This window comes from Propithecus coquereli, unplaced genomic scaffold, assembly GCF_000956105.1.
Source record: "Propithecus coquereli isolate 6110/MARCELLA unplaced genomic scaffold, Pcoq_1.0 Scaffold91, whole genome shotgun sequence".
Lineage (NCBI taxonomy): Eukaryota > Metazoa > Chordata > Mammalia > Primates > Indriidae > Propithecus > Propithecus coquereli.
Window position 1 is genome coordinate 3194626 of NW_012155396.1, and position 27308 is coordinate 3221933.

Consider the following 27308-nt stretch of genomic DNA (forward strand, 5'->3'; position numbering starts at 1 on the left):
ATTATGCCTCAATATTTAGTTTTTTAGTTTTGGGAATTTTTTTCCCCAACTATTTTGTTGGTTTTCATCTAGTTTCTCTGTTTTCGTCTTTCTAGAACTCCTATTATTTGGATGTTGGACTTTGTGGGCTGGTCTTCCAATGTTTTCCTCCTGTTTTCTATCCCATCTTTTATTCTTTTTGGATTTCTTTATCTTATAGCGCTTTTATTGATGTGATACTGTTTTAACTTCTAAAGAGCCCTTTTTTTTTGTTCTCTGGATATTTCTCTTGTATTATTACTGTCTTAAAAAATAACATTGAATACTTATTTCAGAGATAAACATCATCTCTTAGCTCTCTGAGGAATTAATTTTTTTTTAAGTTTTCTTTTATTTGCATACCCTCTGTATTCTTTGAGGCCTCCCCTCTCCGCATCTCCCACTTCTCCCCCTTTGGTTATTTTGTTATTAGAGGCTTTCCTCAGATATTTGCTAATCCTTGATTGTCTTTCTTATTTAAGAATGAGCTATTAAAACACCTAGAAGCAATGAACCTGTATGTGGGATTTAGGGTATACATCTTAAAATCTAGCTGTTGCTTATAGAGATTCGAAACAATCATAATTTTTGGACACATTTTCATTCCCAGTTGAGACACTTGTTTTAACAGTTTCTGAGTCCTTTAGCAAGTTGGGGGGATGTGGGGGGATTCTGCAGTATAAAACAGTTTGACTATTGTGTTTTATCACCACTAGCTCAGGATTTTGCTTTTGCGAGTCAGTGGCATCAGGTACTATCATCCTTCTGCTTTTTAGCTTCCAAAGTTTTGTTGCAGTATTCTTCTCTTCCATTATTTTTGTCCTTTTGGGCTTATGTAGATAGATGGATGGAAAGGTTAGATAGATCCCTTTATTTTTATCTAGAAGTGTTTAGAGAGGGAACCAAAATAAATGTTTGAGTTTCTTTAATTGATGTATAACATCCCATCATAAGGCTGTACCATAATTTAATCAATCAGTCCCTAATAGATTGATATTCACATAGTTGATAATTTTTCCATTATTTAGAAAATGGAATGAATCTCCAAGTAAATGGCAGTTACTTCCTTAGGAATGACTTGGATCATATAGCTCTTCAGAAATGTTAACTAGTATATACCCCTAAGTATGTTCATTTTCTAATATGTTGTAGGTACACAAGTTAGCCAGCTTTTTCTTAAAGGAGCACATAATAAATACTTTAGGCTTTGTGGGCCATATAGTCTGTGTTGTAACTACTGAACTCTGCCATCATAGCATGAAAACAGACACACAATGTGTAAGTGAATGAATGTGGCAGTATTCCAGTACAACTGTGTAACAATATGAAGTGAGCTAGATGGTCCTTGGACCACAGTTTGCCAATCTCTGTTGTAGAACAGTAGATATGAGCGTTAAATTTAAAAAGAAAAAATGTGCATTACTTTTTATAACCTAGAACCTAACTGCAGTAGTCATTTTACCTGATTTAAAATGTCTGTTAATGCCAAGCAACTTTTTCAAGGAAACCTAAAACAATGTCCTAAGGTACCCTCACACACATGGTCTGAAAGTTCTACATGTCTTTGCTGAGTGTTTCTGCTCTGAGGATCATGTAATTGTAAGGCCTTGACAAATAGTGATTCTTTCTTCAGCAGTCACGTTTTTTTAGGAATTAATTGTACAAGACATAGCTAAAATAGTCTGAAAAGCCTGCAAAGGGTAACCTTTGACCCCTTTGATTGGTGCCTCTGGGGCCGTATCATTGATTTCTGGAAATGATGCAAAGCTATAGATCAGTGTTTGCCAATAGGCTCACTCCCGAGAAATTTGAAACTCAACAAAATATTCTCTTGATATTAAATGGCCTACTGAAAGACTGGTTTCCATTGTCTGCTTAAGCAGTTTTACTTCTTAGGGAATGAAATGCAAGGGAGGGCTCTCCTTGTCTCTCCAGGTTAGCAGAGAAGCATGTTCACTTCACAGCGATTAGCAGAGCCTGCCTGAGACTTTTGTGCCTGTCGTGGCCTGCCAGTTCCCTTCCTTCCTTCCCTGTGGCGTTTTAGCTGATCTGTGCTGTTTGTAGCCATATGGTCCCCTGAGCACGTGGCTTAGCTTCCCTGTTCCTGCTGTTGGATCCATGGGCATTGCAGATTTCACAGACCTGAATAACATTGTTGGGGCAGGGAGGAGGGCTGGAGTGGAAGCATGTCTTCAGGAAGTGTCTTCTTACTGTCCTACCTAGTTAGAGGCCTCTTGCTCAGTTCTCTGTAACTATGAGATAGCTTAAAAGGACCCCTGAATTAGGTGCTTTGAGAATATATAAAAGAACTAAAAGTAGTTCCTACCTTCAAGGAGTTTACCCTCTAGGGCTTTGGTTTGGGAGTCCTAAGTGGTTAACTGGCATGTCGAGTTTTAGAGATCAGGTTATAAGCTATCATGGATGCAGTGGATTTTAGAATGTATTTGGTTTTGTCCTGATCATTTTTTGGTATGTTTTCAGTCACAGCTCTGGACGGAGTTAATTATATCTCTGAGATATTTTCCCCCCATTTTTTTACTGTGATAAAATTCACGTAACATAAAATTTACTATTTTCACCATTTCTAGGTGTATAGTTCAGTGGTATTAAGGATACTCATATTGTTGTGCAACTATCACCACCATTCATCTCCAGAACTCTTCATCTTACAAAACTGAGACTCTGTAACCATGAAACAGTAATTCTTCGTTCCCCATCCCCCTCAGCTCCTGGTAACCACGATTTTGCTTTCTGCCTCTATGATTTTGACTACTATAAGTAACTGATGTAGGTAGAATCATATGATATTTGTCTTTTTGTGACTGTCTTATTTCACTTAGCATAATGTCCTCCGGATTCATCCATATTGTAGGATGTGTAGAATTTTCTTTCTTTTTAAGGCTGAATAATGTTCCATTGTATGTATATACATTTTATTTATCTATTCATCCATTGATGGGAACAATGCTGCCATGAACATGGATATACAGATATCTTTGAGTCTCTGTTTTCAGTTCTTTTTAATTTGTACCCAGAAGTGGAATTACTGGATCATATGGTAATTATATTTTTAAGTTTTTGAGGAACTGCTATACTATACCATTTTATATTCCCACCAACAGTACACAAGAGTTATAATTTTGATACATTCTTGCCAACATTTGTTATTTTCTGGGTTTTTTTTTTGTGTGTGTGTGCTTCTTTTTGATAGTAGTCATCCTAATGGGTGTGAGGTGGCATCTCATTATAGTTTTGATTTGCATTTCCCTAATGATTAGTGATATTGAACATCTTTTCATGTGCTTATTGGCTATTTGTGTATCTTCTTTGGAGAAATGTCTGTTCAGGTCCTTTGCCCATTTTTGAATCAGGTTGTTTGGTTTTTTTTTGTTGTTGTGGTTGTTGTTAATTGAGTTTTAGGAGTTCTCTATATATTTTGGATAGTAATCCTTTATCAGATATATGATTTGAAAATATTTTCTCCCATTCCGTGGGTTGCCTTTTACTCTGTTGATAGTGCTTTGGATATACAGAATTTTAAAATGTTCATAAAATCTAATTTATCCATTTTTTCTTTTGTTGCCCTTTTCTTTGGTGTCATATTTGAGAAACCGTTGCCAAATTCAATGTTGCAAAATTTTTGCCCTGTGTTTTCTTCTAAGAGTTTTATAGTTTTAGTTCTTATATTTAAGTCATGAATTCATTTTGAGTTCATTTTTGTTTATGGTGTTAGGAAAGGGTCCAACTTCATTCTTTTCCATGTGGATATCCAGTTTTCTCAGCACCATTTGTTGAATACTGTTATTTCGCCATTGAATGGTCTTGGCCCCCTTGTCGAGTATCATTTGACCACATATGCAAGGGTTCATTTCTAGACTCCATTTTATTTCATTGGCCTGTGTGTCTGACTTTTGCTAGTTCCATACAGTGTTGATTACAGTAGTTTTGTAATAAGTTTTGAAATCAAGAAGTGAGTCCTCCAGCTTTATCCTTTTTCCACATTGTTATGGCTAATCAGGTTCCTTAAGATTCCATATAAACTTTAGGATGGGCAGTTCTATTTCTGCAAAAATTGTCATTGGGATTTTGATAGGGATTGCATTAAATCTGTAAATCATTTTAGGTAGTATTGATATCTTGACAGTATTAAGTCTTCCAATGCATGATCACAGTATGTGTTTCCGTTTATTTATGTTGTCTTTAATTTTTGTCAGCAATGATTTCTTGGTTTTATTTGACAAGTTTTTCACATCCTTGATCAAGTTAATTTCTAAGTATTTTGTTCTTTTTGATGCTATTGGAAAGGAAGTTTTCTTAATTTTCTTTTTTGGCTTGTTCATTGTAGTTTATAGAAATGTAACTGATTTTATGTGTTGACTTTTATCCTGTTACTTTGTGAATTTATTTATTCAAACAGTTTTTGGAGAATCCTTAGGGTTTTCTACATACATATCATCTGAGAACAGTGATAATTTTATTTCTTCCTTTCCAATTTGGATTCCTTTTATTTCTTTTTCTTGCCTACTTGATTTGGCTAGGACTTTGAATACCATGTTAAATGGAAGTAGCTCTCTGACATGGTTTTTAAGCAAAAATACTTCTTAATATTTTTGGCATTATTAGGACTTGTCCAGTGTACTCCCATATGGTAATGTGGAGAGAACTAAAAAATACAGGCTACTTCCTTGACTTGTCATATGACTTTTAGGTGAAAAGAAAGTTCTAGGGGTGGGTGGTCTGACTAGTAAGGTGGTCTCTGCTGCACCAACCAAAAAGAGATCAAGATTTGATTTACAACTTTGTTAATAAACCAATTTGCTGATAAGAAAAAGAAAATGATTGAATTAGAAAAGATTTTTAAAAAAAGTTTACCTAGTGCCAACTGCAGTGGCTCATGCCTGTAATCTCAGCACTTTGGGAGGCCAAGGCCAGAGGATCACTTGAGACCAGGCATTGGAGACCACCCTGGGCAACATGGTGAGACCCCGTGTCTACAAAAAAATTTAAAAAATTAGCCGGGCATGGTGGCGCACACCTGTAGTCCCAGCTACTTGGGAGGCTGAGGTAGGAGGATTGCTTGAGCCCAGGTGTTTGAGATTGCAGTGAGCTGTGATCACACCTGCCACTGTACTCCAGCCTGGGTGACAAAGCAAGACTCCATCTCCAAAAAAAAAAAATATTTTTTTATCTGGTTTTTAAAATGACTATTATTATAGACTTTATTTTTTAGGACACTTTTTAGATTCACAGAAAAATTAAGGAGACAGTACAGAGTACCCACATTACCCATCCAACCCCACCTCAGGTTCCTCTATTATTGATATTTTGCATGAGTATGGTACACTTGTTCTAATGTACTAATATTGATATGATTATTAGCTAAAGTCCATACTTTATTCAGGTTTCGTTAGTTTTCCCTAATATCCCTTTTCTGTTCCATGTTTCCAGATTACATTTAATTGTCATATCTCCTTAGGCTCCTTTTGGATATGACAGTTTCTCAGACTTTCCTTGTTTTTGATGACTGACAGTTTTGAGAAGTACTGGTCAGGTATTTGTAGGATGTCCCGCTGTTGAAGTTTGTCTGATGCCTGATTCCCTTTTAAGTGCATATTATAGTATCTGGTGTGATTGTGCTTAGGTGCCTAGAGGTGCTTGCGTCAGAATATTGTTAGGGTTTTTGTTGAGGACAAGGGTGGCAGCTGCACTTTTCTGGAGGGAATGGGAAGAATAGACATAGCACACAACCTTAGGGAGCAGGAAAAGCAGCCAGGTGCCATGATTTCAGAGAGAAGAAAGGGCAGTTGTGTCTCATTCCCAGTCCTCATCAAAGAACGCTCCCTGGTGGTGCCTGTAGAAGCTCCTTTTGGGTTGAGGATCCTTTTGTTTCTGTCTGGTACTAAAAATTTTGGCAGCATTGGGCCTGTTGGTGGTTGTGCCCCGAGAGCTATTCTGAGGGTCTCTGTAGCTCAGGAGGCTCTTGTATGGCTCTTTTTGTTTGTTTTATGTGTGCTGCAGGGTTTTAAGAAGCCAAATAGCAGCAGCTCTCCCACCCGGTGAGCACTGTGGACGAGCTCGGAGATAGGGATGAATGTCCCTTGCCCCTCACAGAACTCTGTAGTTTTCTTAACTTGTGGCAGTCCTTAGCCCACACCTTGTCATCATTAAACCATTTTTCCTTTTACAGTTGGGCTTCAAGAGATGGGGAGGGAATTGGACTCAGTCCTTGTGTCTTGAGTCTAGCTAGTGACTTTTTCCGTGTGGATTTCAGCTCCTGTGCCTCAGGTTATCTCTTGGTATGTGTGGTATGGTGAGTGTGCGTGGGCTTGGCTTGATTAGGGCTCTGTAGCTCAAGGAAAGTGAGCAATGTGGGCATACTTCGGTTATCCTGATGAAAAGCGTCATAAGAAATGTCACTGTTAAAATGCGGTCTGTAACGGTGCTGATGAACAGACTTGGATAATAATCCACTCTGCATTTTACTTATCGCACAGTACGTGACTATAACCAGTATTTTATTGCATATTCCATGTCTCTGCTCAGGAGCTGCTTATTCTCTGGACAGTAATGACACAATTTACAGAGGAATAAAAAACCATAAACCCCGCTTACACACACACAGACATGCACACATGCCCTCCCCTCCCCCACTTCGCCAGAAAGCTGAATCTCGCTTAGCTGGCAGCGGCAGAGTGCGCAGTTCCTGAAGAGGAGGTTTCTAATCAGGGAGCTGCTGAGCAGAGAGAGTCTGCTGCTGGGGCCTAAAATTTACAGCTCCACGAATCATTCGCTGCCGCTGCTGCTAACGTATTATAAAGGGTGATGAATACCAGTAACTTGTCATAGGGTCTGCTTAGAGCTTCACATTTTATAATCAGGGGTTGAAGGTGCGAGCACTATGATACTTTCCCTGGTTTTATTCCTCTCTGAGCATAACTAGGGAGCGGAGAGTGTCTACATATTTCTCATGTCTCGATTGTAGGAGTTTCCCTACATTTTTGGCAATTGACAATTTAATAATAGTTAGTTTTGGTTTGAGAGAAGGTATAGATCTTGCCCAGCATTAAGATTTTGGAAATATTGTGAGGTGTGTGCATTTGAGATGCCTTGTAATTGTACCCTATTATCCTTTGGGTATCCTTTTGAAGAAGCAGCTGTATTGATTTGCTATACTAGCTATTTTGCTTGGTATGGCTTAGTGGAATTTTTTTCTTCTCTTTTGTTTGAAGTTAAGAGTAGCAGAATATCATGGAAACCTCTTGCCCCGCCCACCATGTTCTGGTATCCATTTTATAATGCTTTCCCCTTTACCCGAATGCAGAATTTTGAAGGATAGGGAAATCATTAGCTGGGGGCTATTTTGGTCAATTGTCTATACCACTACTGGGATTCTATTACTATGTGCATTTTTACCTGGCATTAATGTGTCTAGATAGTAATGGCAATATGATGTACTCTTTTCTTCCAAAATCTGTGTTTTTGGTTATACCTTCCAGGTACTTTTTAAGTTCCAAATTCATGACATGTTTTTGCGATTGGGCTGGTATTAAGAGGCTTTTTGATTTGGAGGATCCTATGCCCTTGGGGCCACCTATACTTAGGTAACCAGCCCTGACCTGCGTTCTGGTGTGATCGCACATTATCGCCTTTCGTTACCCTTGATCTTTAGGTTTTTCTGGCCAGATGAATTTTGGGGGTCTGACTCTCTGGGTTTTAATTCTAATTTAGTAGAGTCCGACAGATTCTTAGATCTGTCAAAAGATTATAGGAAACTGGTTATGGTTATTTGAGGGACTGTCTTTTTGCTGCTTTCTGCATTACAAGTTCATCATATATAATAGAAAATTAGAAAAAAATTCCCCTCTCCTAATCTACTCAGTTCTCTCTCAGACCTTTCATTACTTTTCTGATAAATGGGCTGGTCTTGTCTACACTGCTTCCCTCATTTACAGAGGAAAACCCGGGGATAGCTTCCTATTCACCAGCCATGGTCAACCTTCCATGGAATTGTGCTTGATTCCAACTGTTGCCTTTCATTTTTCATTCATTCTGTTTGATAGCACTTAGCTTGTGCTGTTTCCTGTTATGTATAATTTCTCAATTGTTTTTGTTTTTTATCTTTCTTCAGATTGTCCCTTAAAGCATTTTTTACTCTTTTTGATGTGTAGTTGGCTGGTTCTTTGAAAAAGGTAAAGAATTTATAACATATCCAGTTAGCAGTGGCAAAAAGAAAAAAAAAAAGGAAAAAAGATATCGAAAGAAAATTTTAAAATATTAAGTTAGAAAATTATTTTTAAAAAATAAAAAAAGTTAAGAATTGCGGCCGAGCGCAGTGGCTCACACCTGTAATCCTAGCTCTCTGGGAGGCCGAGGCGGGCGGATTTTTTGAGCTCAGGAGTTCGAAACCAGCCTGAACAAGAGTGAGACCCCGTCTCTACTAAAAAAAAATAGAAAGAAATTAATTGGACAACTAAAAATATATACAAAAAACTAGCCGGACATGGTGGCGCATGCCTGTAGTCCCAGCTACTCGGGAGGCTGAGGCAGGAGGATCGCTTGAGCCCAGGAGTTTGAGGTTGCTGTGAGCTAAGATGGCGCCACGGCACTCTAGCCCGGGCAACACAGTGAGACTCTGTCTCAAAAAAAAAAAAAGGAATTGCTGTTTTTGGAGGATGGTACAAGAAAATGGGTATATTCTGTGCTAAAAGATTTGGAGCCTTTCAAGAAATAGTGAGGCTTCCTTTAAGATACTTATCGGTGTGACATCCATGATGGCAAAGGAGAGTCTAGCTCCTTTTGTTTCATGCATAAAATAGGAGGGAAATTTTGCCAGTCTACCCTCACTGTTCGGCAGCTGACCCTATAAGTTTGTTCAGCTTGGTAGCTCCTAAAGGGTCCTGTTCGAAGCCTAGAAGAGTTTGATTTTGATTCTGCAGATGAAGTGGATGGTGACAGTGTTTTGTAGTCAGCAGGCACCTTGTAGCAAAGCTTGCAAAAAAACCCAAACAGCCTTGAAACAACAGACTCTGAATGTAATTGGTTGAATTGTAGACTACTGGCTGTATTATGGGTTCTAGTTATAACCCTGATGTGGTACTCTCCTGGTTTGAATGGAGTTTTATTATGTACACACTGGTGGAATGTTTTAATAACCTTCACAGAGGAATATTTGTGCTTTTGCCCTTTGAATAGATATCCTTGTAAGTCACCCCAGACTGGAAGTTAATCCTTTTTAGCTGAAAGTGGGGCCTAATGTTACTGAATTTGGGTTCCAAAGCAAAGATGTCTATAGTAAGTGCTCTGAAAAGGTGGCTTTCAGAGTACCTGAGGTAATATTTTAGTAATTTAATGTTCTTGCCTGTGAGATTAACAGCTGAGCATCTCCTTTCCTGTGCTGAGATGACAATTCTTTTTGCCCTTCACTTGCCCTTGATTTTTCTTCTCTCTACTGGGGCATCCTATTTTGGTTCTTTCTCATCTAGCACTGGTATCTTCTTTTAATCCAACCCTTGCCTCTTTGCCCAGATTCACATTGAGATTTTGATTTTAGTCTGCTGTTTCAAGAAAAATCTTTAATAACATGTAGAGACTGGATTTCCAGTTCTTAAGCTTTGTAGTTAACCACATGTCTTGGTCAGGGTAAAAGATGAAAGATTGACCACTTTTATGAATGATACAAATTTCGTCTCACTGAGGAATCACAATAAGGTGTCTCGGAACTGACAATCATACCGTAGTTTTCTCTGACATTGTTGCATTGTGAAGGATATTATTGTATCTGCCTCAAATGGCTGCTGATTTCACTTTGTACCTGTGACTGCAGTGGGCATGTGTTAGGGGACATCGAAGCAGGTTTAAGCATTTTTGCCTTCTTGCTCACAGGTGATGCAGGTTCTGAATGCTGATGCCATTGTTGTGAAGCTGAACTCCGGAGACTACAAGACGATCCACCTGTCTAGCATCCGACCACCGAGACTGGAGGGGGAGAACACTCAGGTGAGAACAGGGAAGCAGCTGAGCCTCTTTGCAAAAGCCAAAGGGAAGGAGCTGGAGAAATTAGCTAAATATGCTACATACAAGCAAGAATACAAAAGAACAAATATTTCAAATCTCTTGAGTATTATTTTCTAATATTTGTAGCCTGGCTGGCAGGTCTCAATGTCTTGTGAACCACACTCACTGCTCTGCTCCATTTCAGATGGGCATTGTTGGCACTTCTCCCCAGGGAGCTTTAGAGCAGTTAGAGTTGGGATATGTGAGATGGTGGGTGAGTTTTATTTATTACCAAGATCTTATTTCTGTGTGAGTAAAGAAAGGAGAAGGTCTGTATCTCACATACTTGGTAATAAGGCCTGTTTCTCCTGGTCGTTTTGATTTGATAGTTTCTTATGTTTTTGCTCTAGGAAGAAAGGAATCTTGGTGTATATATTAGCTGGGGTCACCTACTCATCTTTTGCAGGTGGTAACTATAATTGTTAGTTACACTTTTGTGTGCTATTTTTTGGTTTTTTGTCAGAATAATCCAGTGTATCACTGGGGTGTGTCAATTTTGAGAAATTATGCTTTGGATGAAAACTCTACTAGGATTTGGTATTCAGCATGCAGATAAACAGAGGTTTTTTTGTTTTGAATTTTGTGGTTGTTTTCTTTCTGTCTTTATGAGTTGTGAGAGGTTGAGAACAGGAATTGAGGTTGAACGTCTTGGGGGTTTGGTTAAGTCTTATTTTACAGACATCTTTCCCTCTCCTATTTTTGCCTTGTGATAACAAAGTGTCTAACAATGGTGACTAGATATGGAAGTAGGTCTTCACTGAAAACCAGTGAGTGCCAAGGGAGTATTTGGACAGTTTTCAGGAATTTAAATATTGTGGTTGAAATTAGTGCTGTGTACTGTCTACTTTTTTTTTTTTTTTTAAAGAGACAAGTGTTTGCTATTTTGCCCAAGCTGGAGCACAGTAGCTATTCACAGATATGATCAGAAGGCACTGCAGCCTTGAACTTGTGGATTCAAGAGATTCTCCAGCCTCAGCCTCCCAAGTAGCTGGGACTATAGGCATGTGCCACTGCGCCGGGCTTATCTACCTTTTTTATTTTATCCCTTTTGTAGTTCTGAAGATGTGAAATTTGCTTTTCTGATGTTTTGCACATATACATATCTTGGTGCACACAAGTTGAAATTCGTGTGCTGTTTTCATTTGTGCGAGAGTTTATAGACAGCCCATAAGAGTAAAATAAAAATATCATGATTGTCTTTTGAATCAGATCATGCATAAAAAACACATACTGGATGGGTGATTTGAATGTCTGGCCAATCAGTTCATTCTCTCCCTTTTTTCCCCGTAGAGGAGGCAGTTTAATGCAGCAAACAGTATTGTGGAGGGGTTGAGAATTCAAATGCACGAGAGCCTAGAAATGCCAAAATAAGGTTCTCTCGGTAACTGTAGCTCTGCCTCATTGCACAGAGTAAATACACATCTCCAATTTTATCAGTATTGGGAGTAGTCCACACTTCTGCATCTGTGCCATACAGTTGGAATTAAGGTTCCCACAGCAACCACAACTTTGAAATTCTTGAACGTTAATTTTTGTGCCTGCATCATAAGCCAAAGCATTATGTTAATATAGACTATGTAGCTGAATTTTAAGCAGTTTTTAGGGGGGTGTTATAGCTTAGGTAGGATGAAAGCAGGTTTTCTGCAGTGAGAGCTAACTACTACTGAGTATTTTTGGTTTTTCCAAGATCCTTTGGAACTCCTCAGTGGGTAAAAGATGCATTTCCCTTAGCCTAACAGCTGATGGGAAATTGTTGAAATATATTTCCTAATTTAGGCTGGATCCTGATTTTGAAATTTCTGGTTTCTTACCAAAGCGTGTTACCTCTTTCTTCTTCTTCTTTGCTGTTCACTCCTGAGATTTTACTCCATTTTAAGAAGGTTCTAAGTAAGGCTTAGCTATATAACAGTCTACAGCATATGGCTTGTGAGGGAAACGAGGAATGATTTCCATTATTTGTTCATTAAATTGCTTCGGAATAGTTTACTGAGGGGCCACCTAGGAAATAATATCATGTGCCTTGAATACAACGGTGGAGAATACCCTGAAGAAAAGCCAGTTTGAGTACATCTTGAGTGTTCAAGGACAAAAAGTTAGCAGATGGGAGGAAAGGCTCTCTAGGCCAACACTGTCCAGTAGATAAGTAATGTGAGTCACTTAGATCAGCTGTATTTGTTATTTTAAATTTTCAAGTAGCTGCATTAAAAAACAAAAAAGAAACATTAATTTTAATGTTTTTAATTTGACTTATATCCAAATTACTATTTTGATATTTAATGAATATAAAAAATTAATGAGATATTTTCCTTGTTTTTTAAGTCTTTGAAATCTTGCATGTATTTTACACTTGCACTACATCTTAATTCATTCTGGCATATTTCAAGGACTCAATAGCCACACGAGGCAAGGGCTACTGTTAGGCACAGCACAGCTCTGAATGGGGCAGTCATCATTGATAAATATTTGTTGGGTGCCTACTTTGCACCAGGTCCTATGTTGGAGGTGCAGCAGGAAATGAACAGATAACCGCCCTGTCTCTGCCCTAATGGAACTTTAAAGTCTAGTAGGGGAAATATACAGGTAATTTCATGTATCCTAAATGCTATGACAGAAAACTTTAGAGTTTAGGAGAGTATATAATCTGGGAAGGCTTCTTTGAGGGAGTGACATTTAACGCCTGAAGGGTAATTAGGAGTTAGCTAGATGAAAAGTGGGAGAAAGACATTCTGACCTGGAGAGCAGCAATGACAAGAATTAGGGGAGAGTTTTGGGGAATAGGGAATGGATGACCACTATGGATGATGTGTGAGTGTTATGACACCTCTGTGGCAGGTCACACTGCCCTGCGAACATCTCAGGATACTCATGAAGGGAGGGAGAAAATGGGGCATATGATGAACTGGAAGTGATTTTGTGTGACTGGTATAGAGGATAGTTCTTAATAAATGCTAGGGAGTGGTAAGGAAATGAGCTTGAGAGTTAGGCAGGGGCCACATGTTGAAGACTTATATGCCATGCTTTTTAGGTTTTATTTTGAGGAATTTTAAACTGGGGAATGACGTGTTTGGATTTATGTACTCTTGTTTTTGGTGGTTTGCGTTACAAGATGTGAAAGTACTTTGCGTTTATAAGAAGAGCATACTAGATAAAAATTGACGGTGGCAAGGAGTGCTGGTGTTTCTTTTGGTAAGCCTCAGTTGACTGAGGACTGGGGGAGAATGGCGTGATGAGTGAGAACTGTGGTTGTTGCTCCACTAGTCCTTCTTTATACTGGAGGAGTCAGAGTACTTGCCTTTCTACTTAAAGAATTCTCCAGAACTCCTATAAAGAGTGCAGAATTCTGCTCTATGCTTATTTTAAAGTTAACAGATTTACAACTTGGGTGTAAGAATAAAAATCACCTGGGAATCCCAGTGTGGCTGTAACTATATGTGTGTAAAGACTGAGCAACTATACGTGTGTAAATCCCCTCAGAGTCTTGGGTTTCTAGTTTCCTTTACTATGTACCAACTATTCTTACAGTGACAAGGAGAGCCAGTAAAGTATTCAAGGTATATATGTTGGGGCCAGGACATATGGTACCTTTTTGCAAATTTAGAGAAGGCTACTCCTTCCTCTAGGCAGCCTCGTGTCAGGGCACTTGGCTTGGCAAGGAGAACGAAGGCTGAATTTCAGCTCTTGTTCTCCCTTTGTCCCCTTGGCTAGGTGCCCTTTTGCAAGGCACAGTGTGCACAAGAATGTGTGCCTGCCCTAGTTAGAACAGGGCTGGTAGAACCTCCAAGGAAAACATCAAAGGCACGTTTTAGGAATTGGGGAGTGGTCTTGTAGTTGCAGAACCACAGCGTACTGAGGATTATTTAGAGATGAAGGTATGTGATGGATGGATTGTGGAGGGCCTTGAAAGAAACACTCAGGAGATTACAGAACTCTCTAATTATGGGACTCTTTCTGAAGGTCAGTGGCTTCGAAATGAAGAAGATAAGCTGATAGCTTGTGATACTGGAGCATTTTCTAAACCAAAGAACAAAGTGGGAGAGGGTACAGATTCAGGAAGTGGAAGAGTAGATGAAGTGGGAAAGTCTGTGGCCAGATGGCAGGCAATGATTTCTGCTGTGGGGCAGGGCTCCCTGTAAGCTCTCAGATGGGGACCCGGGGGACTTTCACTTCAAGGAAACTTGGAGAGATTCTTTTAATGTTTCTTTTCCTCTGAGACATTTATAAATTCGGGGAATAATAGGGCAAATTGGATTTTTCTTTTTTGTACACAGAGACATGTCCATTTCTTTTAAATTACACAGGAAGATGAGGTTTTGCCCTTGGCTAACTGTACACTTCCACTCTCCTTTTTTGGTTACTTTCTAATTGGAGCCAGGGGAAGCACTTGGACAAAACACTGTGATCAAAGGAACTGTTTTCACCCTAGACTTTCTAAAAATTACCCAGAAATTCATGGGTAGCCACTGCTCCTGGATTTTGGTTAGAGCTTGGTTTGTTGCTGGATAGAGTCAGCAGCAACAGTTGGTATGTAGTAAAGGAAACTAGAAACCCAAGACTCTGAGAGGATGCCTGTTGACCAGCCTTTACACACATGTAGTTACAGCCACGCTGGGATTCCCTGGTGATTTTTCTTCTTACATCCTCTTTAATGGGGAGAGTTAAAAGCAGGGGTGTGTAATATTTCCCTCAGAAGGATTCCCATCTGCTGTGTCTGATGTTGATTGTGTTTCTGTGGCATCATTCTTCTGGATTAATCCAGTGTCAATTTTTGGGAGACTTTAACTTCTTTAGGCTGAGCCAGTTTAGAAAACTGACATGTGATGCTCTTGTGAACCTGACCATAGGTAAGTGTTTCTGTAAAGGTACAGTTTGTTTTATCCAGTTGTTTGCCATAAAGAAATAAGTGCTAAGTCTTGGAGAAAGGCTATGGGTTTTCTGAGCTGCTGCCTTAAAGGAGAAAACACATTGTGCAATCTCAGGACTTCCTAGAGAGCTCCGGGCTTTGATCTGAAACTGGAAAGCCTATTGCTCTATTGCCCAGGGCTGCTGTGGGCTTTGTGTTACATTTGGAGTATTAATGACAAAGGAAACAGCCCCCAGGCATCTGACGAAGGGGCTGACTTATTCCCCCATGTAGTCTGCTCTTGCAGTGCTATTGTAGTTGACTAAGAGAACCAGACCTGAAATTTACCTTGAAAACAGGTACATAATTTCCCCAAGTCCCAGGTGTTATGTATATAAATTTGCTTTCAGTTGTAGGGCCTTTTTCTCACACTCCTTTCCTTAGCTTGTCTGTTTCTCCCTGCTCTCTGTCTCTGTTTCTGGACTGACACCACCACCGCCCCCCCCTACTACACACACACACATCCACACCCAGCTTAGTACTCCCAGGAAGTATGGAAACACCCCCTCCCTCCCAACTACACACATACACACACACCCCACCCCCCAGCTTAGTACTCCCAGGAAGTATGGAAACCCAAAAGTCCAAACATAGAATCCTGGAGTCTTTCCGCTTAGCGAGTAGTGCCCCCTGCTATCAACTTCTATTCATTTCCATCTCCCTGTCTTTCAGCCTCATCCCTGTGCATTTATTTACCACATAAAGTTTCTTTCACACCAAGGCTTCTAAATATTCAGACCTGGATACTAGAGAATCCGTTTTGTTAAAGCTGCAATCTGCCTAATCTCCCAGTATCTTTGCTGCCTTCGTTTTGGGAATCCATCTCCTAGACCTGACCCACCTGGGTCTCCTGTACAGGCAATTGATAGAGAGGAGCTGCAGATAGGTACACTATTACTGATGCCCTGGGATTCTTAAGGGCTTTTTGTCAGAGGTAGGGTAGTGTGGGGCGCTGATAACTTCATTCCTTGTGTAGGGATCCAGGGCGCTTTGCCATTAAAAGTGGTTCCCAGCCTATTCCCTCCAGTTTAGATTTCTGAACGCAAGATGACTGGTCCTTCTAAATCCTCAAGCAGACTTTGCGGATGCTGAGGTGCATACCAACAGAACCCTGTGGGGTCAGAGTCCCTAAGTGAAGTGCGGGCAGGCCAATAAACCCACTGACTGTGATCTTGCACCATGACTGGGAGGATAAGGCAAATAGCAAATTAGACAGGGACTCCAGCCTAGCATTAAGGACCTTGGAGAAAAGCAGAAGCTCTTTGAAATGGATATAGCATTTTACCAGTTTCCAATGGAGAGATTTTGGGACTGTCACAATGTGATCAAAAGACTTAGAATATGTCAGAGGCAGGCAGAGGCATTCTGTACCAGTTTCAGATTTGTTTGATCTGGGCATTTTTGAGAAGAACACTTGAAATCTTTGTTAGAAGACTGAAAAAAATTACTATTAGGAGACTATGGCTGGGTCTTAGCTCATCTATTTAAGATTCCAGGATGTATATGTCCTGTTTTTTAAGATTAATATCTAGGTACCGCCACTTAAAACATTGCTGTGACCTGTTCCTTAGCTGGAGAAGGGGTCGGTTTGGCACCTGACTCCTTGTGATGAGGTCAAGACATTTGATATTTGGGTAGATAGCAGAGTTTACTAAAATGTACATTCCACTGATCGCGCTCAGTGAATTTTAAACTGGAGAAGACAGCATGTGCCTCTGTTGTTGCCCTTTGATTTGCTTTCTTTTCTCTATTACAAATTGTATTTTCTTTCATTTCCTTTAATTATGTATTCCCTTTTCCGTGATCATGCCTATCTCCTTCAGATAATTTTTGTGGGATTTTAACAATCTCCTAGTGGGTTTTGGTGGTTAATCCTTTCCTGAACTGTGTGTATTTACCTCTTTCAATCCATCCCTCTCTCTCTCTCTTCCCATTTCCTTTAATCATCACTATCACATAGTTCTACACTTTCAATTTATCTAAATCTTCCTGGTGCTGGTATGTTCGTATTTCTTGCCTCTTCTCCGTCCTGTGAGCTACAGTAATTCTCTGTTGTTTCCAAAGTTGACAGCACTATCATATTCACTGTCATGTGAGCATTTAACGTATTTGCTATGCTGAGGTAACACTCTTTCTTACGCTGGTTCTTGAAGGCCCCTTTAGGCCAGAGATGTCTGTAGGCACAGTCTTTCCCTTTTCCATAACAGCTTGTACTATTTATTTATGTACATGCCGACTTTCCATTGTAAAGTCTAAACTCTGCTGAGGCCAGGAATGGCATCGTTTTCTCAGCTTCATATCCCTTCTTTCTGAATCTGGTGGAGTGCTGTGAATATAGTAGGCATTTAATAAATGTTAGGACCTAATTCCATGTGTTCCTTTTGAGTGGGCATCATTTTTACCACCTCCCAACAACTGCTAACCTCCCTGACTGCTTCTTCTGATAGCCATTCCAGCTTGAGCCAATGTGCTGGTGTCTACTGGTGTCAGGAGGAGTTTTTGTAATCCTATTTTTTTCTGCTTCCTAATTGGATTGCTTGTTTTGCTGCTGGCTAGGTCACACATGGCTTAGTTTTCTGTAGGTACTGCCTATTCCCCACTCCAGTTTTAATCTGGTTGCTGCCGTTGGGTTGACTAGCCCTGCCTCTCTCTGATGGTTTCCTCATAATATGTGTTCCGTTAGCACAGTGCAGGCTGAGTTTAGTCTACCAGAGGGGTTAATTTCAGAATTTTAAGTGCTTTTGAAGATTGGTCCCCAATTGACATTCTTTCAACACCTCTAGTCTGATTCAGGCTTTTCTGAACATCTTCCTTTTCATAGTAGTTCAGGTATCTTGATTCATTGACGTTTTTAGCTGCACTTTTTACTGAGGGATATATATATGTGTGTGTCTGTGTGTGTGTGTGTGTGTGTGTATTTTACTGTTCTCGACCTTGTTGGTTGTCAGATTATTTCTTTGCTTGGAACTAATTTTAAAATCAATTAGAGAGCTTTCCCTTCATCTTTCTCTCTTTATTTATGAGGTGCTGATTGCAGAGCTACCTACGCTGTGTTTAGATAAATTACTTTTTAAAAATTTTGCATAACATTTATATTCAAGGCAAGTTTAGTGCAGTCATCCAGTGCTTTGCATTTTTGCAGTCCAGAGCTGTAGGTTTCATTCCTTGGTGGGCTAATTAGCTTTGTACTGGGAAAATTTTGTTCAGTTCAAAAAACTAAACATTTAAGTTCTTCATGTACTATATAGGCACTATGGGTCTGGGAAATTTTTATGAGTACGGAGTTTATAATTTTAGGAACCAAATCTTGAATCCTGACCAGTTCATGTGTGTGTGTGTGTCTGTGTGTGTGCATGTGTGTGTGTGTTTTGGTCACCAGGTGGCCGTTTAGACTGGATGATGGATTAGGGATGAAGCAGCATCAGTCCATGCCAGTGTTTTAGCAAAGGCTTTTCAGAACTGAGACTAGAAGGGAAAGCTGAAGGACACAAATCCTTGTTGTTGCTTTTTTTTTTTTTTTTCCCCCTAGCAAACGACAGGCCTATTGCTTAGGCATATTTTTGATGTCACTTTTCATTTTAGACTTCCTTTGAAAATCTACAGTCAGTTTATGGGTTGTTCACATTTTGTAGTCCTTAATCTCACCATCTACTGTGATATCTGTCTGTTTTGGGCTGTAAATGCCTTTGCCTAGTTCAGTAGTGTATTGGTGGCCACCATGGAGTATTACTGTTTCACAGTATGATCTCTGTTCACTTTATCTGTGAAGACATTCTGGAAACTTTGTGTTCCTTACCTTTTCATTTCTCTGCTAGAAGCCACTTGATGTAATCTCCTTCATCCTTGTTTCCCTTTATTGGGCAATTAGTGAGGCTAAGCAGAAATGTGTGTTCAGATACTGGTCCCCGGAATTTGGTTGCTTCTGCTGTCCTGCTGATTCTGGATAACCCACATGATGGATGCCTGTAGTTTCTAGTTTCTGCTTTAAAATGCTTTTTCCTTTTTTTTTTTTTCTCTCCTGTGTTTTTTTCTCCTTCTCTACTCAGTTTGATTTTCTGGGTCAAGTAGATTTGTCATTTCTTTAAATCTATTGTTAGCTAACTGCCTAACACATAGTTGATACTCAGGTATTATATAATGTCTCATTGCTTTCTCATTGGCCATCTTTACTCATTGTTCATAATTTGGAGACGGGGGACATGCAGAGTATACTAATGCTTGACTTTCTGATCCTACCACTGTACCATTCCTAGGACATTTTCCTCATCGTAACTTCACTTGCTCTTGTCTTTTGTAAGGTGGGCTGCACTTAGGAGAAAGCCACATTTTTATTCATATTTAGCTGCCTTTAGCATCTGCTTCTCCAGCTGGAGGGGCTTGTTTTAGAAACACTGGTGTGCAGAAGCTGGAGGTGGAGCTCTGCAGAGGGCTGGTGCTGGGCTGTCTGCCCAGGGCTGTCTTTCCCAGCTTCCCCGCTCCCTCAGGCTCTGGCCTGAGGCCTGGTCCCTGAGGATGGGGTGCAGACTGTACTACCTGCCCCATTCTGGTTGGACCTTATTTCCTCTGTGAAAGGAGTGTGAGCTAGTGCACTGTGTTTTGCATGGGAAAATTGGCAGACAGCTCCTTTTGCTGGTTTTGGCCACTGGGGCATCCAGGATTATTAGGGCAGTTTGTACTTTAAGAGGAAGGAGACTGGATATCACTCAAAGCAGCTTATTTTATTTATTTCTTATTTCTTATAAAGGGAAAAGAAGTTATCCTAGCCCTTTGCTATTCCTTTCAGAATGTAGTAAACCACCAGCTCAGCGTTTTCCTCAGGAAAACAACCAGGGTTCCTCCCAGCCATTTGAGCCAGGCTCTCTGTCTTGCCTGAAGTTTGCTCTGTGGTGCCCTCTTCTTCCCTCTTCAAGTTCTTTGGCTTCACCCTCCTTCCCCCACCCCCTCCCATTCCTCTTCTCCCAGAGAAGTGAGGTTCTTTCAGCTGAGACTCTCCTGTTTGCATACCAAGTTATAGTTCTTCTGGAGGTGCATGGACTCAGTAGTGTCAGTGCTCAGGAAAATGTAAGCTCCTCAATTGAGAAACCAGTAAACGGCTTCAGTTTGTAAAAGCGTTTGGGCCCCTTGTTGTTATTAGATTTCCATAAAATACTGCAGGTAGAGAATAGTCATTGGGGCTCTGCTGGAGAGCTATGTCTCAATCCTAAAAGATACAAAGTAGTCCCAGGGTACCTGATATTGTAGATGGAACCTTACAAACTGGCAATTCAGTGTAATAAAATCCTATAGCCTTTCATCTTTCGCCTGCACCACCCAGCAAGCAATGAATTCTGAGGGCAGAAGCTGATGGTGTTTATTTTAATGTCTCTGTCTTGCCTCTCTGTCTGGGAATATAATCGAATGTGCTCAGGTGGGAACATGCTCTCTCCTTGTTCTTGTGCCCACCCCAGAGCTGGTAGATTTGGAGACTTGTGACCTGATTTTGATCCCTTTTCTCCAAGCACATTGTCTTCTTCACCTCATGGTTCTCAAAAGTTTTCTTTGTTCATTTATTTGCTTTTGTGTTTTGGTTTGCAAATATTTCTGGCAGTGTCTGAATGGTAAGAGTATAGATACGTGCTCCTGCTACTTTAGTGTTCGTCTGGATTTCTTTGAATTACCTCCCCCATCCACACTGTGGTTCCTCCCATTTCCACCTGCTACCCTTCCTCCTAGAGTGCAGAGAGGGAGTTTGTAAACTTGGGTTTGAATGATGAGGTCATTTCTGGCCAATACAATTTGTTCATTCTTTTACTTGTTACTACAGGCCTTACAAAGCAGCTTGTTGCTGTCCCTGTATCTCCCTTGTTTTGTGTTGCCCTTAAATCCTCGGTGCTATGTTTTGGATGCTACATAAGCCTGCAAATGAATGCTTGGTGTTATTGAAGTTGACTATTGCCCTTTAGCTATTTTGCTTTGGATTCAGCCGGAGACAGTGGCATCTTTAACCTGAATTCACTACTTAAAACATGGACAAAAACAAAACTATATTGTTCTAGTTTTCTGGAGCAACCACAGTAAAGCTGCTTATTAAATGCAGTTTTATGTTCTAGAAAACTACATTTGTACAGTTTAGGCAAGACCAATATCCTTCTGTTCCTAGAAGTTACCTAAATTGATATCTTAATTGGTAAAATCTCCAAATCATAGGTGTTGATTTACAGAAGGCACCTTACCGATCGCGGTGGAGTTGCCTTTAAACGAGTGAGTGTATGTAGCATCCTCATGGTGTGGCATGGTTTTCCTGATTCTGGCTTGTTTGTAATGTCAGATTTCAACCTTGGTGTTTGTAACTAGTGGTGGAAAGTTTCAAAACTCCAGATATGTAGAGACTGTAAGGTTTACTTCCTTGGTGCCTGTGGGAGGAAGCAGGCCTTAGACAGTTGCAGCTTCAAGATACTTTTTCTAGCTTCTTTTTCACTCCCTCTTTCATTTCCATCTTTACCTTTCCCTCTTTTCCTTCCTCCTAGCTTGGTCCTCATTGTTACTATCTTGGTGTTAGCCAGGATTAATATGAGGGAATGAGGAATGAAGAGATTGGTTTTATTTCCCTTATTGGTTTTATTTCTCCCTTTATCTTAAGTCTACATTGACTCTGTCTTTTCTGCCTAATTATAACCCTCTGCCATGGCTAATTCAGGGATGTAAAGCCCCTCACGGTATTTGAGATAACTGGTCTTAATGCAACAGGAGACTTAAAAGTCTAAGGAAGGCCGGGCGTGGTGGCTCACGCCTGTAATCCTAGCACTCTGGGAGGCTGAGGCGGGAGGATCGTTTGAGCTCGGGAGTTCAAGACCAGCCTGAGCAAGAGCGACACCCCGTCTTTACTAAAAATAGAAAGAAATTGGCCAAACAACTAAAAATAGAAAAAATTAACCGGGCATGGTGGTGCGTGCCTGTAGTCCCAGCTACCTGGGAGGCTGAGGCAGGAGGATCACTTGAACCCAGGAGTTTGAGGTTGCTGTGAGCTAGGCTGACACCACAGCACTCTAGCCCAGGCAAGAGAGTGAGACTCTGTCTCAAAAAAAAAAAAAAAAAAAATCTAAGGAAGCAGTTCTTGACTCTTCCTATATGCTTGTGTATCTTTCAGCTTCATGGTGCCACTGAGGTGACTTGGGGTGCTGACGCTGGGGAGTAGGTATTCATTGTTATTTCTGACTGCTATTTGACCTTGGTACATCTCTCTTTTACCTAGGTCCCCTTCCCTTCCAGGGAAATGGTGCTCATATGTATGGTTCTAAGGTATCCCCTGATGCAGAGTTCTACGAGGGCAAATCATTTGACTGTTAACTGTTAAATTCATTGCAAATATGGCTGTCCAACATTGTTGCTTCTCATTTGCTACAAACGAGCCCCAAGCCTTCTGGGTTTACACAGGACTGCACTGAGGACAAAGATTAAGTGGATTTCTGTTGATATCATGTATTTTGATTGAACAGCAGAGCTTCAGTGTGTATTCAGGGTCTGCCACTGACTACCACTGCCCTTCTCTTCATGGTTTCTCTCCCCCATTCTTTCCTCTAAGCCCTAGCTCAGAGGCACAGGTGTGTGTGTCCTGTTGGCTCTCACAGTGAAATCCACTCGAGTTTTTCCTCTAGAGTAGAGACCAGATCAGTTTTTCATAAGATGTAGTTTTTATAACCTGCTCGTGTTAAAAATCTCTGTGATTGGAATGTTCATTTATCACAATTGCCAGGTATTTCTATTGGACTTCAGCTTGAGAACCGCTGTTCTAGATTGTTGCTCTTAGCAGTGGAAGAGTGGGGGCTTACTAAATAAAGTTCTCTCTTCAGGATTTTGTTCTCTGGCAATGCCATTTTTCCTTTTTGAGCAAGACTTAGATGCAGTAATATTTCTGCTATTTCCTGTGTAAGATTTCCCCCCTCCAGGTCTCAGAGCCAGATGCTAAGCAGGTATGTCCCTCTTAGCTTAGAACATCTCCTGAGGATTCCAATGAAAGGAGATATGAGAGTTCTGCCTAAAGAAATTTATCTGCCTGAAGAAATTTATCTGCTTCAGAGAACAGGGTTCTCTAGGGAATAGTAGAGTTTCTTAGGATTTATAACATACTATTTGAGCTGATGTTTAGGTGGGGCCTGTTATTTACAGTTTCAGGGTGAATTTCACTTCGTGTTAAAAAGAGAAAAGGTTTATGAAGTGGTGCCTTGTTAGATCTGGGGTCACACCTCATGTGCGATTATATTAGCTGAACTCGGTAAGGCAGAGAAAAGGATACAAGTTAAGGAATGTGCTTGCCTCCGGCATGTGCAAGCAGCTCTCACATGGTTGGAAGAAAATGCAGGTGCTTTGTGGTACATACAGAGAAGCCGGGAGCCTGATAGCAATTCAGGATACAGCACAGCAAAATCCTTAAACACCTTCTGAATTGTGGCTGGCACACTAAAGTACACGGCACAGGTTTAGTGTTAGGGGATGACTCTGTGTTAAGACTGATGTGGAGGAGAGCTTCTCCTTTTTTAAAAGTCTTTCCAGTAGTCTCCTGTTCAGTTCTTTTCAGGGCTCAGCTCTGAGCTTCACAGGCTAAGAAATGCTGTATGTTAGACTGATTATCTGATTTATGTTAAATAAATACACAAAAATGTGATTTAAAAGTCAGTGTGTGATGTGAATTCCAGCTGCTAAACAGACCAGAATGTTTTGATGGGCCAAGGACGTTCTCTTTCTTGTGGAGGAAGTTTGCTTATTATTTACAGAATCTGAGTAAAGGAAGTTGCTAAATACTGAGAAAGCCTGAGGTGCCCCTGAGTACCTGCATGGTCCAGGCAGAGTGTGAAGGGCTGGGCATGCACTATATTTTCTTTAATCTCCACAACCATCACTGTTAGATAGATGAAGAAACAGAGGCTTGGGAAGTTGAGATAACTTGGTCAAGGTTCCTCCTCTGGTAAGTAGAGGAACCAGGATTCTAACTGCCTCCAAATGTACCACATGGACTTGGGTGGGTGGATTGGTGACCTTCTCCTGCAGTGTTGGGTGGACTTTTCCTCAAGCTCCTTTCTTTTCAGAATTTCTGCTGTCTACCAGAAGCTATAGCTGATTGTTACTATAACATACGCTTTCTTATTTCAACATATTTTTACAAATTAAAATATTTCCTGCAGCCATTTTTGGAGGCACCATCATTTATTTCAAGAGAAATTCTAATTTATATTTCTAATGGGTATTTAACTGCAGATATGTGAGTGACCTGTACCTCTTTAATAGTCTTGTCTCCTGTATGAAATTTTCCTGGCAATAATCTCACTGTTGAGAATAGTCAGCCAACCCTATGAAGGGATTGAATTCTCCCTCTTAAATTAAATCTCAGTACTGGTCACTTTTGTACAGGTTTTTGAGCCCTGTGAGCACCTGCTTCTAGATAGTTCATTATCAATTTAATTTTCATTCATTATTTTTGTATATTAACCCCATTAGATAGATGGCTTTTGTTTCTCTACCATAGAAATTTTTTCCTGATTATAAATACCACATAATCATTTTATAGATTTGGGAAAATTTAAAGAAGAAAATATAAATCACTTACATCTCACCACCCAGAGGCAGCATCACAACTGTTGATAATCTTGGCCTTTTCACCAGCTTCTCTGTTCATGTTTTGTAACCAAGCATTTCCCTTGGCCTTTACATAATTTTCTAAAACGTGATTTTTAATGGCTATGTAGTTGTTAATGTGGACATATCATAATTTAACCAATTCCCACCTATTTTTGGATATATAAATTATTTCCAATTTTTTGGATTATATCTTCATTCTTTAAATGAAGATTTGCCTTGAAGTAGAAAGCATTAAAAGCTCCATTCAGATTGGAGGTAACTCTTAGATAAGCTGTGCTGTAGTACAATGTATGAAATTCCTACCACAGATACATGATCCCTAAGGGGCTGATATTTAGTCCCACTGGCAGTACACTCTCTAATCAGCTAATTCCTTATCTATTTGTTATTTAGAAGCCGGTTATGATCCAGGCCTTTTGTGTTTTGTTGCCAGAATGGCTCTTCCTCACCCCCTAATAGCTGAACGTGTCGCTTTTGAAATAAAGGGTAAAGCAAATGGGAATGGGTAAATCTTCTCCTGGGGACCACTACTCTTTTCCGTTGTCCTGGCTGGGAGACTGTGAGACACTTTAATGGGAACACAAAGGCTCCCATGGCAGCCTCATGCATGCAGCCTGCAGTATTTACTTATTTCTTTCCATGTGCTGTTCTGTCAGATATTTCCACAGTGCACTTGTGTGTGTTTGCACAATTACATTTCTGATTATTAAATTGCACCCTATTGTGATAAAAACAATCTCTCCCAAGTAAGTGTATGTAAAGCAATTGTATTTAATTAAAATATAAGAGCATAAGTGACCAGTAGATAATTAAAATCACTAGTGCTAGTTTAAAGGAATATACCACATCCCCACCTCGAGGAGGAGGATGCTGTTAGTTCAGGGTTGGCAGGAAATGAGGGTTCTCCACAGCTGTTCTGTCTACCGTGCATGAAATTTGAGCACCGTCAACATAGTCTTATTTGATCTCAAGAAGTGGTATGTACAGGGAATTAAGGCTCAAATTGTCAAGAGTGCTACAGGTTCAGCATCCCTTATCTAAACTTGTTGGAACCAGAAGTGTTTTGGATTTCAGATTTTTTTTTTTTTGCATTTTGGAATGTTTGCATATATTTACTGGGTAAGCATCCCTAATCTGAAAATCGGAAATGCTCCAGTGAGCATTTCTTTTGAGCATTGTGTCAATGCTCAGAAGATTTTGGAGCATTTTGGATTTTTGGATTACGGATACTCAACCTTAGAACTTAGCATCTCAAATATACCTTAAAGTAAGAAGGCAGCCATTGACAAATGCAGACCCAGGTACAGTGTACTGTCTGTGTTCCATCTCACTCAGCGGTTGAGCTTCTCACTCTTTATTGGCTTAGTACAGTAATCCAACCCAGAAGTTAGTATTAATATAGTAACTCTTCATATGATTAACGTCTGTATGACGTAATTAGAAGATACTTTCAAATATTCAAATTTGCATTCTTTTCTCCGATTATTTTTTGTGTGTCCTTTCTCTAGGCTGTGGCCAGCCTCTCCCCCCCGGCCCCAAGGACTGGCACATTAATTACTCCTAGTGCATTCTCTCCACCACTGGCAGTCTAGCTCTAGCCTTGCTGAAAGCTGTTTCTTTAAGGATCAGCTGTTTATCTGGGAGAAGTCCATAGCCGGAGGGGAGAGGGCTCTAAATGAAAGTTGCCTCTATTTGCCTCTTTTTTACTTGGGTCTTTTTTTAAATCTCCCTTCCCCTCAGAGAGCATCATCTCTTCAGATAAACATGCTCCAGGGTACCTAGGAGGAGGGATAAAAGCTGAGTTACTGGTTGCTGATTCACTGTAGGGGGTCACCCTGTATGACCCCAGGGGATGGTCTCCTGCTGTTTTCTTCCTACCTTCCTGCCTCCATCTGCTATACCTTCTCCCTGCTACCTTCTTACTGGCTCTGGAGAGCTGGTTATAAAGCCAGTAGAGGGCTTTGGAAGGACACTTGCAGGGTTAGTTGTGTTTGATGCACAGGAAGTGTGAGTGGAGATATTTTAATCTGTGCACAGGTGTGTAGCTTGAAGCGACATTGTCTCCCTCTGGTTCAGATCTGATGAAACAGAGCAGTGGATTTATGCTGAAATGTGTCTGCAATTTCAGGAAAGGAAAGACTAGGTTCAGGGCTGGTGATCATTCAGTGATACTGCGTCATTTGCGTGGGTCATTCCCCATGGTTCTGAAGAAGAAATTCGTATCTTGGTCATTTGAAAAAGTAATTTTAGCTCATAGACCCCTTCTACACTTGAGTAACTTTTGGAAAGTATAATATTTTACCTAAATCCCATTACATTTAGGCATTCTTTCTATATTCCCTTACTGTCCTTTTACTGATTAGTGAAATATTTATGTGAACCCAGAGGCTGATTTATTTATTTTATTGTCTTTTTTTTATAATAACTTGCTTCTCCCTAGTGCTGTGTGCTTTCTGAGGCCCAGACAACCATCATGATTTCTTTGGTAATAATCTTCTGCCCTCCCCAGGCCTGCATCCTCAAGGGACCAATTGGCTCTACTGGCTTTAACAAGGCTCTAGCTGTTCTGTCCCCTGAGTGGGTAGAAATAAATCCACCCAGAATGCCCCCAGCAAGGGACAGTGTAACTCATATTAGGGCATATGGCACAGCAGTGGATAAGACTCAGCATCCTGAGTCCCTGATTCCCAAGGACAGCCATGGTGATTAATTTGCTGGCCAAGGT

At 40.3% G+C, this 27308-nt stretch overlaps 1 protein-coding gene across 1 annotated transcript in view; it reads left to right on the plus strand.

Annotated features, from left to right (window-relative positions):
* Positions 1 to 27308, plus strand: part of SND1 (staphylococcal nuclease and tudor domain containing 1) — a 436282-nt gene that overhangs the window by 57641 nt on the left and 351333 nt on the right. Inside the window, exon 10 of the mRNA XM_012664766.1 lies at positions 9901 to 10014. Coding sequence (XP_012520220.1) covers positions 9901 to 10014 — 114 coding nt within the window. The remainder of the gene's footprint in view (positions 1 to 9900; positions 10015 to 27308) is intronic.